Source organism: Oncorhynchus mykiss, chromosome 13 (assembly GCF_013265735.2).
Source record: "Oncorhynchus mykiss isolate Arlee chromosome 13, USDA_OmykA_1.1, whole genome shotgun sequence".
NCBI lineage: Eukaryota > Metazoa > Chordata > Actinopteri > Salmoniformes > Salmonidae > Oncorhynchus > Oncorhynchus mykiss.
Genome location: NC_048577.1, coordinates 44295119 through 44312063, shown reverse-complemented (window position 1 = coordinate 44312063; position 16945 = coordinate 44295119). Strand labels below are relative to the sequence as shown.

General features: G+C 43.8%; 1 protein-coding gene across 1 annotated transcript; it reads left to right on the top strand.

Moving 5' to 3' along the window:
* The first annotated feature begins 488 nt into the window (after positions 1-488).
* On the top strand, positions 489-16488 carry LOC110486496 (ral guanine nucleotide dissociation stimulator-like 1). The gene is made up of 17 exons (XM_036941205.1): positions 489-913; positions 5042-5331; positions 6023-6067; positions 6154-6323; positions 6424-6581; positions 6691-6927; positions 7087-7190; positions 7573-7657; positions 10110-10181; positions 11662-11748; positions 11900-11932; positions 12266-12387; positions 12792-12881; positions 14693-14819; positions 15254-15514; positions 15733-15847; positions 16099-16488. The coding sequence occupies exons 1-17, from the start codon at positions 890-892 to the stop codon at positions 16236-16238; spliced, it is 2160 nt and encodes a 719-aa protein (XP_036797100.1). The 5' UTR covers positions 489-889; the 3' UTR covers positions 16239-16488.
* Positions 16489-16945: the final 457 nt, after the last annotated feature.

The following is a 16945-nucleotide window of genomic DNA, read 5'->3' as shown; positions in this document are numbered from 1 at the left end:
CGTCATGAAACCTCTAACACAACTGCATTTGACTTGCTGAAAATCTTTTGGACCTAACTTGCTTACCACTTTTTCCATGTGGTTTCTTCCTTCACAGACTCAATGAAATGACCTCTTCCTAAACATTTGGTCAAATTATCAATTGTGTGTATGGTTTCCTAGAAACAAGGGAGGCTCAATTGATCCCTTTCGCACAATTTACCCCACTCACCCCTAATTATCATTGTGCTCATTCTGCCACCCTTGTTTTCCATAGGATATATAGGTTGTGGCGCTGCCAACAACAGATTAAACTTTCAGCATCCAGGTTTTTTCTTTATCATCACAAAAAACTCACCAGAAGATGAACTTGCAGAAGCAATGAGCTCGAGTTTCGATCAGATGATTATCCCCTATGTCGTTTTTTTGTAGGAAATATGCAAACCCATACAAAAGAGTAGACCAGAGAGCACACCCCTTTCATCAAGACCGCACTCAAATGAGTAGCCTATTCTTCCCATAGCCGCCACCCACTGCATAAAAGCTGGAAGTTACAGGCAAGAACGCCAAGCTTCGCCTTGAAGAATTTACCGATACTGGCATTAGGTGCGGAGCTGGTGTAGCTTATTGATTTGCCTGACAATCAGTTATGGGAAGCTCTTGACAACTGAGAGCGTGTGCGGCCGCAAAATGTGACGAATAGTACGCAGATAAAAACAATACATTATATATATATATATATGTTTTAAATATGTAGTTTAAAGAGACGTTTCTGTAAAATATTTATTCATATCACCATGCAGCCGTAAACTTCAACTCCTTCGAAGTGGATGTGTATTTTCAGCTTCAACACTTAGTTTGAACAAGATGGAAGTTATCACACCATAAACGTTCTGCGGTGACTGACGAGATGGGAAAATGGGAGATATCAATGGTAATTTCCAATGATGTGCATAATAATTTTGTGGTTGTATGACATGCGTTTCATTTAGAAATGATAAAGTTATTATCTTATTAGTTTTACTGTATTTGAAGAACTATAATGTAATGTACGCTATTTGAATCATAGGTTATGCACTGTTTGAACAGAGTCCTATGCGGTTAATAGCCTAATTTCTCTTCTTACACCTGTTGGGCATAAATCAGACAGTGCTGTCTTGTCAGAGCGTTATAGACATGTGTAGCTATAGCCCAATAATGGACTAAATGAGCCTAACGTTACTCCGTATTTTCTAAGGACCTTGGATGTTCTGTTTCGAGGTGAATTGGTTATGGCAGCCAAATACACCATCTAAACGTGAATCGATTCACAATTGCGGTATGATTTTTAGGAACATAAAGCCCTCTACTTTCATGTCACATCAAAAATATAGGCTTAATATACACTTACTGTACACGGTTTAACACAGTTGCAGCAGACAGTATTTTTTAGTGACAACACTTTGTGGCGTCAGTCTTCTGTTTATACACAGGTTTTTGGAGAGGCAGTTAATTAGCATAGGCAGTGGACTCGGTCTTCTGTCTGTTTTCTGTAAACAAGCGCTGTAACATGGAAATATGGCTGTGTGGGAACCCTAACTCTATAAAGGTGGGTAGTAGTGTAATATAAAAAAAACTATTATTTCTTGTTGATATGAAACAGATACCTGAGGAGACAACGGTCCTCGTCAGAGGAGGCTGGAGCAATAAGAGGACTGGCTCGTTGTAAAGGCTGGAATGGAGTTCATTGAATTGTATCAAACATATGGAAACCATACGATTGAATCCGTTACATTACTCCATTCCATCCATTACAATGAGCCTGTCCTCGTATAGCTCTTCCCACCAGCCTCCTGTCCTTATGTTTCCTTCGTGTTAACACTTAGAGCAAACGTCTGGGATCTTAACAAAACTCCCCTGGCCAGAAGGCGTCTATGAATGGGCTAATGTGCAGCTAATGAATAAGGCAGCAACACTGTAACATATTGCCAATGCATGCATCTTGCATGGATGTACAGTATATCCTTGCATTTAGTGTATGCATATAAATCAGTGAGACTATTATTTGCATCATTGTCCTGTGACGACCGATGGTGCCTATTTTAGTCTCATGGTCTGTTCATTAGATAAAACTGCCTTAATGGAAAAACGAGTATTGGACCTATAGCTGGTTTTCAACAATACATGGTGATATCATAATGCTAACAGATTAATAGACGCTAAACGCTTTAGCAACTATTGACAATAGTATTTTCTGATCGGGGCAGTTTTGTTAGGATCCCAGACACTCGTTCTACACGTTACGACGCATCACTTGCGGTATGGTATTGGAAACTAGGATCATGTTTCATATCGGCGACAATTACATTTACTACCGACCTTTTAGCGTTAGTGTTCCTACACGGCCACATCTCCATGTTACACCGCTTGTTTACGGAAGACATAGGCTGCCACCTGTGCTAAATTGCTATCTAGCGTTCTCCGTTAACCTGTGTGTAAGCATACCTGGGAGGAAGTGTAGTTCGTCACTGGAGGCACACACAGTTTGTGGATCTGTGCAAAGCTACAACAGTAAGTTATCTTACTTGAACATTGTTTTCGCTGATATGAAAGATAAGGTGCATATCGGAATGTGTTTCGAAAACCGGTTTGAAAGCTATGATTTATGTTTCTAAACATTAAAATAAAGCATCGAAATTGTAGTTCGGGGAAGAAGGGTTTTCGAGAGCTATCCTGATATAATTTGTATCATTATGTTTAGTCTCAATATTGGACAATTCTTGTCTGTTTTGAATTGAGTTTGGTGCACCGAAGACTAAGATAAAGATGTTACTGTATTGTATCCTTGCCCATAGAATTAGGATATCTGTGCCTTGGCCTCATGTAGGCCTACAGATAATGTAATGCAGTATTCCATAAAGGACAATGGTGTGATATTGGTCCCCTCACGACACCGATAATAGTGTCTCTCTTTCTTGGCCTGGTATTTTGTCAGGTGTGTATAATTCGCTTGTGACGCACGTCTGCCTGCCTTGAACCTCAGTAACCCTCTGTAATTTAGGAGCTGGGTAATGATTATAATGTGCCTTGAGTGCTCTGCCCACCATACGCATCTGCACGTCTGTCAGATGGCATATGACTTAAAATGTTCAGATTTTCTTTGAGCATACATGGATAATATCAGTGCCAACGTTAAAACCAGACTGTTTAGTTTTGACAGGGACATAGGGGGTGAAAGCCTAAATTATATCAGAAAGCGGTGGAAAGATATGAGGGGCGTGTATTAGAAAAGAGAGATTGATTGGGGGCTAGTGACAGACTTGTATGGAGGACTGAGTTGGGGGAGTGGGTGGAGGGATACAGTGGCAAGACAAAGTATGTGAACTATTTGGAAATACCTGGATTTCTGCATAAATTGGTCATACAATTTGATCTGATCTTCATCTATGTCACAACAATAGACAAACAGTCTGGTTAACCAATTTAGGTAATCCAGGTAATTCCAAAGTGTTCACATACTTTTTCTTGCCACTGTCAATTTAATAGGTTACATATTTTGAAGGGGATTATGCTGATTTATTTTAAGATTTCTTTGATCATGTTTCAATTATTTGACCCAGGTGCCGTCTCTTTGTACCACATTGCTCTTGTCCTCAATAGGCAAGCTGTGTACCCTTTCATGTTGTTCTGTACCAATGTTCTTTGGAATACATGCGAGTCAAGTTCCTTGTCCTGCTAAATATGTAGGCTATTGTATGAAATGTTGTAATTAGGTAAATCCATTTGAATTCAGTCACTTTTTGACAGCACCCCTTTTGAAGAAAACCTTCCATACATATTTGCCCGTTGTAGAAGTGCTCAGAAAGTTACTTTTTGGATCTGAATGCCAAAACAGAGAAAGGTGCTTAAAGTTGACCTATTTTGCCATGAGACATCCATGTCTTCATCACTGGAAAAAATATATATGTAACCTTAAACATAAATTATATATTTGTTCAAATTGGCACAAGTTGTAGTTTAGACCCTATTTTACATAATCTGAGGTTGTGTTGTGCCTGCCATCAGTTGAGACACAACATGCTCTTGAATACAGGCTGGGTAATCATTTATGTTAAAGGTTAATTAAAAAAAAAAAAAAACATAATTTGTATTAACTAAATTAGTTTGACAACCCTGTTTAACCATGTATCTTTTCCAATGATTAAGACATGGATGTCTGATGGTATGGTGGGGTATGCAAAATGGGGAAACTTTGAGCACCTTTATCTCCTGAATGTTTTGCCATTCATGTCCAAAAAGTCATTTGCTGAGCACTTCTTCCATCAGCAAACATGTATGGGGAAAAAGGGGATGCTGTCAAAATGATTGAATATCTCAATTTCTGCTCAGTGTTTTCTCTAACGTAAACAGTACAGTGTTTCTAAGAGATTTTAATTAAACCTTTAAAGCAAAGATTTGGATGAGATTTCTATCTTTGCTAAACCAACGTGTGAATACCCTGAGACAAATCTGTGATGGTGTGTGTGTGTGTACAGATGTAAACATGAGTTTGTCTTTTCACTGTCAGCTGAATAACTGATAACCCCAAAGCACTCCCTATATCACAGACCTCCCAGGTGAAGTGTCTACATTTTGCTCACACGGCGGGCATGCCTCTGAATAGGCTGACTGTGATGGACCATAAACATCAATCTGGTCTTAAAGCTGGTCATTATGGTCTGTAGGCTCTGTCCTTTCAGTGGTCTACTGCCCATAGACAGCTATTATACACATGAGCTGAAATGTCTGTGTTGCATGTGAGGTCCAGTTTGTTGTTGTGTGAGCCTCATAGCCGCCTCATCACTGTGGATCAGGGGGGTTTAGGTGGTTTGCATGTCAGCGGGTCACCTCTGCTTGTTTGTTAGTGGTCAACTATGGCTATTTTTACCTGCTAATGATCCACCTTTTGACCTCTGTGTTTCCAAAAACTAAAATGAGGTGTCTAGTCCAGTATGTGTCAATACAAGAGTAATAGAAGATTGAAGGAATTGAAAGGAGCGCCAGTCTCCCCGTCTCACCGTGTGAGTTCCTCCTTCCCACCCAGAACCCAGTGCAGGAGTGGGGGGAGGAGTTTGAGGAGGGGGCGTTGTATGGGATCACCCTGCGTCGGGAGCCCGTCCAGATACCAGCCAGCCCCACCGAGGCCCGGCCATGCGTTGCCTTCGTCCAGTACCGAACCTGCAAGGTGCGCAGGCTGAAGGCTGCCACCCTGAACCGGCTGGTGAGCCACCTCCTGGACCCCTGCTGCCAGGAGCCCGACTACAGACGGATCTTTCTGTCCACCTACCAGACTTTCACCACTACCAGTGCACTCATTGAGCTCCTCTTCCAGAGGTGGGCCATGTCATTAAGTTTACAGTACTCATAACTGCTGTTATGGTTCACCTGACCATTGTCTCAGACCATAATGCAGAAGCTATTTCACTGTTAAAATTATACAGTATGAAATTAGGTGAGCAGGTTGTTTGACCTCTATAGTTTGAAAACACCTTGACGTTCTAGTTTTACTGCTTATTAAAACCCATCTTCTAAACAATACATTTTGGGTGAAAGGGCCCAAAAATGTCTATCTCCCTCTTCTTTTGCCTTCTCGTCTTCACCCACCTTTCTGCAAACACAACTCTTTTGACACATTCCGAGTTATCACAGTAACAAATAAGATTAGCTAAATTGAATGTTATGTTGGATACAGATATGTATGTCGAGAGTGGTCTTTTTTGAACAACACCTCTCGCTGTGAATGCAAAGTCACTTAGTTTCGTCACATTTATTTCTCTCTTGCCTCCCTCACAAAATGACTATCTCAGCATCTTTGATGTAATGATAATAAGCACCCAGCAGGTAGTTAGCCATTACAGGTTTTACAACAACAACAATTATTCGCTGAGTTTGGAGTGAGGTCAGGATAACAACAGAGCATAGAGACAGACCAAAGAAAAACAGTCTGAAGAAGAATGGACCACTGTCCTGTTGGTCACAATCACAGTGTAGATGAGTCTGACACTCTTCCTGATTATTCTCACAGGGATAATGGGGCTTCAGACGTGTACAACAGTGAATGTCACAGGAGGTGAGCTGGCTGCTTTTCCCTTGATCACATTTATTTCCTTGACTCTGAAACAGGGAAGACATTGTTTCATCACGTTGTCTCCTCAGGCGTCTGTTGCCCCTGATCCAGACTTGGTTGGAGGAGTACAGTGAGGACTTCCGGGATCCTCCTCAGCACCCCTCCCTAAGGCTGCTGTTGGACCACCTGCACAGCCTGTCCTCCCTCTGTTCACTGGCCCAGCGCTCTGAAACTCTGCTTAAGAAGTTCCATAGAGAAGGTACAGGATCCACTTGTTTTTCCTAACCTTTTCTTTGAATTGCCTTTGATTATGATACCATTGTTGATCCCCTTCTGTCATTCCTCTCTCCCTTTAATAGAAATGGATACTGGTGGCCATTCTTCCCAGGCTGAGGTTAATCAGGAAGATGAGGGCTCAGGGGAGGAAGTCCTAGAATGGGACAGCCCACTGGATCAGGGTGACATCATGGACTTCTCAGTCACAGGCATCGCAGAACAGCTCACCCGACTGGACGCTGTAAGTGTCAATCATGGCAAATCATTTCTGGCTCTTAATATGCGTCCTCAGGAGTGGATCGCTAACACTCTTTTTCCATGTTTACCTTCCTTATCTGTGCGTCGCTCAGGGGCTGTTTGGGAAGGTGGTTCCCTACCAGTGTCTGGGCTGTGTGTGGTCCCAGAGAGACAAGAAGGAGAACCTGTCTGCTACCGTCAGCGCCACCATTGCCCAGTTTAATGAAGTCACCAACCGAGTTATCACCTCCCTGCTCTGCCGGCCCACCTCCAGCCCCACTTCCGTCCACAGGGCCTCCAGCCCAGCTCAGAGGGCCTGTGTCATTGAGAAGTGGATCAGAGTAGGACAGGTCAGACACGTCTAGTAACTTGGACCATTTGAGGGATACATTTTCAAATCCAAGTGCAGCCTTCTTACACATCTAAACTTGAACCTGTATCCTGGTTCTCAGTGCATTCAGTTGTAAGTCCCTAGTCAGTCTCTAACTTGTGACTGTTTTCTGAAACAGGAGTGTCGGCAGCTGAAGAATTTCTCCTCTTTGAGGGCCATCCTGTCTGCCCTTCAGTCCAATGCTGTCTACAGGCTGAGGAAGACATGGGCGGCTGTGTGTAGGTACGGACTGTCGGGTCACCGACAAGGGTTAGCTGAGTCATGAAGCTAGAGGGCCAATAACATTGATTGAATATGGCAACAACAAAAAAATGAACAAGGGTGTCCTTATCCTCTGAGAATGTAAGGCTTGGTGAGGAAATTATTTACTAGTAATTGACCTACATTATTCAACTAACCTTAGTTTGTACTTCATGCCATAACTATGTAATAAACAATTTTTATTGTGTCAGTCAAGAATAGTTGAACAATAATTTTAGGTCAACATGCCATGCCGTACCAACTCTAAATCCCTTTGAAGCTTCAGGGATATCTTTTGTAATAAAGTTGCTCTCTTGTCTGAGTGTTATTTTTGGATTGATTTAATTGGTTTGTTCTTCTTCAGGGACAGCGTGGCCATCTTTGATAACCTCTGTGAAACCTTCCCTGATGAGAACTGTGTGTTGAGCAACAGAGAGATCAGTGTGGAGGTAAGAATCAAGTACATTAAGGAAAATTATTTAACTTCATTTTTTTAAACTTGCATCTCTGCACAAATGTATGCTTTCTTTTTACAACCATAATGCAGACGATATGACACTGTTGAAATACTTACAATATGGAGTGTGTTATTGTTTTGAGAGCAGTTGACCTTTACTTACATCTTAAGGGACCTTGATATTCTACTTTTACGACTTATTAAAACCCATCTTTCTGTCAAGTTAATGTTTAGTGAAATTGCGTAACAGTGTGTTAATAGTAAGCCATTGTCCCAAAGCAAAAGAGAGGGTGTTCTATTTTTCTGTCGGCTCTGGGTGTTTGTGTCAAATCTTTACTAGGTCTGGTTACAGTGAGAGGGCTCAAAAGTAATATTCTACACATTGCTCAGAATTTCCAAATAAGCTGATATAACATCATTGTCAACAAACACTACACTAATGACAATTTCCCCAGCAGTTCCTTGAGAAACACCTTAATTTGCCTCACATCTTTATTTCATTTTACTGTATTGCTCCACCCCTTGTTCAACTGGACTGTTCCAGAAAAATACACTGCTCAAAAAAATAAAGGGAACACTTAAACAACACAATGTAACTCCAAGGCAATCACACTTCTGTGAAATCAAACTGTCCACTTAGGAAGCAACACTGACTGACAATACATTTCACATGCTGTTGTGCAAATGGAATAGACAACAGGTGGAAATTATAAGCAATTAGCAAGACACCCCCAATAAAGGAGTGGTTCTGCAGTTGGTGACCACAGACCACTTCTCAGTTCCTATGCTTCCTGGCTGATGTTTTGGTCACTTTTGAATACTGGCGGTGCTTTCACTCTAGTGGTAGCATGAGATGGAGTCTACAACCCACACAAGTGGCTCAGGTAGTGCAGCTCATCCAGGATGGCACATCAATGCGAGCTGTGGCAAGAAGGTTTGCTGTGTCTGTCAGCGCAGTGTCCAGAGCATGGAGGCGCTACCAGGAGACAGGCCAGTACATCAGGAGGATGTGGAGGAGGCCGTAGGAGGGCAACAACCCAGCAGCAGGACCGCTACCTCCGCCTTTGTGCAAGGAGGAGCAGGAGGAGCACTGCCAGAGCCCTGCAAAATGATCCCCAGCAGGCCACAAATGTGCATGTGTCTGCTCAAACGGTCAGAAACAGACTCCATGAGGGTGGTATGAGGGCCCGACGTCCACAGGTGGGGGTTGTGCTTACAGCCCAACACCGTGCAGGACGTTTGGCATTTGCCAGAGAACACCAAGATTGGCAAATTTGCCACTGGTGCCCTGTGCTCTTCACAGATGAAAGCAGGTTCACACTGAGCACATGTGACCGACATGACAGTCTGGAGACGCCGTGGTGAACATTCTGCTGCCTGCAACATCCTCCAGCATGACCGGTTTGGCGGTGGGTCAGTCATGGTGTGGGGTGCATTTCTTTGGGAGGCCGCACAGCCCTCCATGTGCTCGCCAGAGGTAGCCTGACTGCTATTAGGTACCGAGATGAGATCATCAGACCCCTTGTGAGACCTTATGCTGGTGTGGTTGGCCCTGGGTTCCTCATAATGCAAGACAATGCTAGACCTCATGTGGCTGGAGTGTGTCAGCAGTTCCTGCAAGAGGAAGGCATTGATGCTATGGACTGGCCCGCCCGTTCCCCAGACCTGAATCCAATTGAGCACATCTGGGACATCATGTCTCGCTCCATCCACCACAGACTGTCCAGGAGTTGGCGGATGCTTTAGTCCAGGTCTGGGAGGAGATCCCTCAGGAGACCATGCGCCACCTCATCAGGAGCATGCCCAGGCGTTGTAGGGAGGTCATACAGGCACGTGGAGGCCACACACACTACTGAGCCTCATTTTGACTTGTTTTAAGGACATTACATCAAAGTTGGATCAGCCTGTAGTGTGGTTTTCCACTTTTTAATTTTGAGTGTGACTCCAAATCCTGACCTCCATGGGTTGATAAATTAGATTTCCATTGATTAATTTTTGTGTGATTTTGTTGTCAGCACATTCAACTATGTAAAGAAAAAGTATTGAATAAGAATATTTAATTCATTCAGATCTAGGATGTGTTATTTTAGTGTTCCCTTTATTTTTTTGAGCAGTGTAGTTTAATGTGCTCCCTGTGTCTGTATTAACAGGCTCATAGAAATTGTGCTTTTGACAGATGTTCTTATCAAAATGTTCCTTAGCACAAAACTGCTTTTGTTCACGTTTGCATGGATTTTAAAAGCTCAATGTATTGTTTACATAATGAGATGTGTGTGTGTGTGTGTGTGTGTGTCTAAGAACAATCAATGTGGTGTTGACCCCATAAGCTGGTAAAGGAAGTTCTGACCTAGACCAGATTTGACTGACTCTTTGCATATGCAAAGGTTGACAATGGAAGGGCATAAATGCAGACTGAATTTAGCTTCTATCTGACCCCTTTTCAGGATGGAAGCCAAACAGCCATGGATAACATTTCTCCCAAGATATCCAAGCGATGTCCTATTGCCAGACAGATGGTAAGCGATACTTCGGAGAGAGATTGAGTAAGAGACATTGCAGACATGATATGTAGACATGAGAGATATCTATATATAGTGGGGGTCATTAAGTTTGAGTTTAGCTTTCTCTTCTTTCCATGCAACATTAAATGGACAGAAATGATAGCAGAGGCCTCCCGAGTGGCGTAGCGGTCTAAGGTACTGCATCACAGTATTGCAGCTTCACTACAGCCTGGGGTTTTACCCGGCCGTGACCGGGAGTCCCATAGGGCGGCGCACAATTGGCCCAGCGTCGTCCGGTTAGGGGAGGGTTTGGCTGGAGGCGGCTTTACTTGGCTCATTGCACTCTAGAGACACGTTGTGGTGGGCTGGGCAACTGCAAACTGACTTTGGTAGTCAGTTGAACGGTGCTTCCTCCGACACATTGGTGCAGCTGGCTTCCGGGTTGAGTGGGTGTTAAGAAGCACAGCTTCCCTCCCGGATGGGGCAGTGGTCTAAGGTACTGCATCGCAGTGCTAGCTGTGCCGCCAGAGATTCTGGGTTCGAGTCCAGGCTCTGTCGCAGGCGGCTGCGACCGGGAGGTCCATGGGGGCGATGCACAATTGGCCCAGCGTCGTCCGGGTTAGGGAGGGTTTGGCCGGCAGGGATATCCTTGTCTCATCTAGCACTAGTGACTCCTGTGGCGGGCCAGGCGCAGTGCACGCTGACCAGGTCGGCAGGTGTATGGTGTTTCCTCCGTCACATTGGTGCGGCTGGCTTCTGGGTTGGATGTGCGTTGTGTCAAGAAGCAGTGCGGCTTGGTTGGGTTGTGTTTCAGAGGATGCATGGCTCTCGACCTTCGCCTCTCCCGAGTCCGTATGGGAGTTGCAGCGATGAGACAAGACTGTAACTACTACCAATTGGATACCATGAAATTGCGGAGAAAAAAGGGGTAAAAATAAAGAAGAAGCGCAACTTGGGGGGGTCATGTTTCGGAGGACGAATGAGTCGACCTTTGCCTCTCCCGAGCCCATTGGGGAGTTGCAGCGACGAGACAAGATTGCAATTGGATATCAAGAAAAAGGGGGGTATAAAATAGAAATGATAGCAGAATTCTGTGTATCTGAAAGTTTTAAAAAAAGTTTATTATAAGCTGCTCCCGGGGGGGGGGGGGGAGGGGAGGAGTGATCCTAGTATTGTCTACTCAGTATTTTGCGGGGGCAGTTTCTGCTTCTTGAAGTCACATGTAGCCCCCTAACCCCATCAGCTCTTAACCCACAAGAGGGTACAGTGATTCCCCTATAGGAAAAATCTGTTGAAAGACCGAGAGTGTCATGTGTGGCAAAAGGAAGCCATCCTATCCTTAGCCACTGATGTTTCAAATGGCCACAGATTACTAGGCTATGAAAGGACCGTAATCATAGACCAATACCTTTTCTAGCATCATATGCACATTCTCTAAAGCTGTGTTACTAGAATCCTCTGCTGACATGCTGTCTCTGTACTGTCGTCTCCTCAGAGCACCTCCGGTGGGGTGGTACCTTACCTGGGCACTTACCTGACTATCCTCACAATGCTGGACACTGCTCTACCAGATACTGTGGAGGTAAGCCATTGAAACAGACTGCTCAGTTATGGCAGCTACTTTAAGTTAATTCTCTATTTGCCTTCTAGTGGATTACTATCTTAATGTTTAATATTTATAATAAATCTTCCATATTGTCAAGTATAATAGCATGTTGTGCTATTTTTGACAGGGGGGCCTCATAAACTTTGAAAAGAGGAGGAGGGTAAGTTGTTGCTGTTGGGATTTTACGTAAAGAAAACAAAAGATGCAGTACAAACGTGTCTAAATATTTCACCCTTGTTATAGGACTTGATTGACATGCATTGAATTGGTGGCACACTCACCACCACATTGTAGTGGTACTTTCACATGCCGAAGGGAAAAGTGGACACCTTTATGCTTAAGGATGTTTGCTTACTGCTCTAAATGACTATCTCCTAGCCTTTATTGGAGCCCCATGACTGTTAAAAGTGTTGTCAGGTGTTACTAGTTCAGGACAAGTTACATAACAACCACACAGCTGACATGGGCTCATGATCTCCCTCTCTCTCTGCAGGAGTTTGAGATTCTCTCTCAGATCCGGCAGCTCCAAGCCTCCTGCTCTCAGTACAACCTGCCCCATCACACCAGGATCACTGCCTGGTTGCAGGGCCAGAAGCTGCTCACTGACCAGGAGAGGTGAGAACCTGTCCCCCACTGGTTTTATTGTAGATCAGTGAGGAGATAAAGAGCTGGTGAGCTTTGTAAGGATTAATGGGGCATAATCATGTCTTTAAATGATGCCCCTTATAGCCAATAAACCCTTTATACAACCTGAATTGTCTCTTTCTAATATCCTGTATAGCCAAATGTACTACTCAAATGACATGTAAAACACAATTCCCATAAACCCTACCCTGGTTTTGCCTGTTGAGGAAATTTAAAGAAAACCCATCTAGAGCTGGGGTTGACACAGGGCTGCAGTGTGTTTAGGCTTTTAGAATCAGATGTGTTAGTGCAGGGCTGGAACAAAAGGCTGTATACATTTAGACAAGTCCACCCTGACTTCAGGCCTCATAAGTGTTTTCTATGTTCTGCCACAGCTATGAACTGTCCAGAAACCTGGAGCCTCCAATAGACCTCTGCTCCCCAAGCGCCTGGAGCCACCGTTTGCTCAGCAAGAAACTGTCCTCGTGAGTACTGAACACTTCTCATAACAGCAGTTGCCATCTTGTTAATTGTAATCAAGACAATAGTATTCACCCCATCTCTAATATACAGTTGGAAGTCGGAGGTTTACATACACCTTAGCCAAATACATTTAAACTCAGTTTTTCACAATTCCTGACATTTAATCCAAATAAAATTTCCCTGTTTTAGGTCAGTTAGATCGCCACTTTATTTTAAGAATGTGAAATGTCAGAATAATAGTAGTGATTTATTACAGCTTTTATTTCTTTCATCACATCCCTAGTGGGTCAGAAGTTTACATGCACTCAATTAGTATTTGGTAGCATTGCCTTTAAATTGTTTAACTTGGGTCAAATGTTTCAGGTAACCTTTCATAAGCTTACCACAATAACTTGAGTGAATTTTGGCCCATTCCTCCTGACAGAGCTGGTGTAACGGAGTCAGGTTTCTAGGCCTCATTGCTCGCACACGCTTTTTCAGTTCTGCCCACAAATGTTCTATTGGATTGAGGTCAGGGCTTTGTAATGGCCACTCCAATACATTGACTTTGTTGTCCTTAAGCCATTTTGCCATAACTTTGGAAGTATGCTTGGGGTCATTGTCCATTTGGAAGACCCATTTGCGACCAAGCGTTAACTTCCTCACTGATGTCTTGAGATGTTTCAATAAATCCACATAAATTTCCTTCCTCATGAGGCCATCTATTTTTTGAAGTGCACCAGCCCCTCCTGCAGCAAAGCATCCCCACAACATGATGCTGCCACCCCCATGCTTAGCGTTTGGGATGGTGTTCTTCGGCTTGCAAGCCTCCCCCTTTTTCCTCCAATCATAATGATGGTCATTATGGCCAAACAGTTATATTTTTGTTTCATCAGACCAGAGGACATTTCTCCAAAAAGTACGATCTTTGTCCCCATGTGTAGTTGCAAACCGTAGTGTGGCTTTTTTATGTTGGTTTTGGAGCAGTGGCTTCTTCCTTGATGAGCGGCCTTTCAGGTTGTGTCGATATAGGACTCGTTTTGCTGTGGATATAGATACTTTTGTACCTGCTTTCCTGCAGGATCTTCACGGTCTTTTGCTGTTGTTCTGGGATTGATTTGCACTTTTCGCATCAAAGTACGTTCATCGCTAGGAGATAGAACTCGTCTCCTTCCTGAGCGGTATGACGGCTGCATGGTCCCATGGTGTTTATACTTGCGTACTATTGTTTGTACAGATGAATGTGGTACCTTTAGGGGTTTAGGAATTGCTCCCACGGATGAACCAGACTTGTGGAGGTCTACAATTGTTTTTGGCTGATTTCTTTTGATTTTCCCATGATGTCAAGCAAAGAGCCACTGAGTTTGAAGGTAGGCCTTGAAATACATCCACAGGTACACCTCCAATTGACTCAAATGATGTCAATTAGCTTATCAGAAGCTTCTAAAGCCATGACATCATTTTATGGAATTTTCCAAGCTGTTTAAAGGCACAGTCAATTTAGTATATGTAAACCTGTGACCAACTGGAATTGTGATGCAGTGAATTATAAGTAAAATAATCTGTCTGTAAACAATTGTTGGAAAAATGACTTGTGTCATGCACAAAGTAGATGTTCTAACCGACTTGCCAAAACTATAGTTTGTTAACAAGAAATTTGTGGAGTGGTTGAAAAAACTGGAAACTTCCGACTGTATACAACTATTGTAAAATTGTTGTAAATAAACAAGAACTGTAAAAGAACAATGACAAAATGCAGTATTTAAGGTTTTACTAGTGAACGTTGACCACATTTGTTAATTTAGTGGAAAGTTCTAACTGTGTGTATTTGCAGACTCCTGAAAGTGAGTGAGGGATCCAGCAGGAAAACCCATGCAGACCAGATCAGTGTGTCGTCTTCAGGGTCCAGTGGCTCTGAGATGGAGGATCTCTCCACCCCTCCCTCCACACTCAGACTGCAGGTACCGCTCTCGCCGATCCCCTTTAGACATGCCTCTGACTGTCTCTCTCTTTCTGTCAGTCATTGCACACCCTGGTTAAAGCTGTTTCAAAAGTTTTGATAGAACACACTGTACTACAAAACATCCTGTAGTTACACTTTACTAATACCAGTAGTTACACCATGAAGCAATTCAACCTCCCATTCATAACAGTGATCCCCATTGACATCTCATCGAAACTGATGTCCTTGAGAACTGGATTGTCAATTGACCAGGTCCTCGAAGCCAAGCAGGAGTGGTGTTTGCTTAGCACATACCTCGCTGGTGAAGCATGGCTCAATACTTCAGTTGTCCACTAATGTGCTGAGGTCAATGTCTCAGACAGACAAACTGAAAGACTAATTCATTATTTCCAATGGCACTCATGCATGTTCGGTCTCTCTACCTTGTCCCAGTCTCTGTCCAGCTCCTGTCAAAATGTGGCGGAGGCCTTACCCTCCTCCCCGGATGGCTCCACTCCCTCCAGTTGTTCCACCAGTTCTCAGCCTGACCTCTCTGCTCCAGTGGCTGCCAACCCTAAACCCATGCTGGCCTCTCGTCACAAGCGCTCTGTGTCCATGACCTCCCTCCCCCTCTACAATAGACAGGTGGCTGACTCCTGTATAGTGAGGGTCAGTGTGGAGGCTGGCAACGGCAACATGTACAAGAGCATCCTGGTAAGCTTGGGCTGGGATCTGGTGGTAGGGATTATCTTGGGGTCCTGTTACGGAAATGTAAAAAGGTTCATGTGTATAGTACTCTAGCTCTGGGGGGGTGGGGTGGGGGGGGGGGGGGGTCATTTAAGATACTCTGGTTGGTTGAAGGGAGATTTTGCAGCCTCCCTTCACTTCCTCATTACAGCATATTAACTGCTTGTTTGACTTGTCCTTCTCAGCTGACTAGTCAGGACAAAACTGCCCAGGTGATACAGAGGGCCCTGGAAAAACACAACCTGGAGCACCTGACCTGTCAAGACTTCACCCTCACACAGTTGATCTCCCAGGAAAGAGGTGAGCTAAAACAATCAATGCGCTTACACAGTACATATGCCCACTCAAGATGCCACATCACTGTGCAGATCAGTGTTGGTCAAGCAAAGATAGTTGTTATAGTTTGGCATTACCTACACTTACCTATAGTATAAATATTACTGAAGATATTGTTGTCATGGAATGATTGAAGAGGACGTTTTAATAGTGTACGTATACTGAATGTAATATTCTCCTTTCTCATACCAACCGCCACATCTTCTGTTTTTCAGAGTTGCTCATTCCGGACAAAGCTAACGTCTTCTACGCCATGTGCACGTCGGCCAACTTTGACTTTGTTCTGCACCAGTGTCCACTGGGTCAAAAGAAACCTCTGTGCGCTACTTCCAGCCTTGGACGTTATTCAAAGTAGACACCGTTCTATGGCAATGATGAGTAACTGCAAACCAGGACTTCAAAGGATTTTGTACAGACATTTTGCTGTTTTGTTTTTAATAACTTTCTTTTATGACAAAAATCATGTTTAAATGTTCCATGATGGACAGACCCCTGCTTGGTTTGTTGTCAAGTGGGTGCCATGAGAGGAACAGGTGGAAGATGATAGTATGATGGCACGTCATGTAAAATACACGTGTGGTGTCTATACGTCTGAAGACAACAGATTTGGGGCTACATTTTTGAAACCCATTGAACAGAATGTCCTTTATTTATTGGTGGAGCGAACTCTACATGAATTCCACCATTCAACACTCAACATTCCTCAGACTTCCCTGAGGTGCTTTACTTTGTGGAAAGGAGTCACATTGGAACAGCATCAGCAGTGACTCTCTCCCTCAGTCACACACCAATATACAGACACGTATAGTTGTTTCCTATTGTCTCCTCTCCTCTGAGCAAAACCAGTCACCTACTTGTTTTAATGAGAGAGATGACTGATGTTTCCCAACAGAGAGAGACAACCCATGAGCCTTAAAAGGAAATTAGGTCACAGGAGACGGCCTGCCACTGCCACCTGAGAAGTGGATGGGAATGTTCTCACCCGGATCACTATGTTCACCAGGGTATCAGCCCGCCGTCATGGCGATACTGATTGGGGCTGTGCGTGCGAAAGGAGGGGCT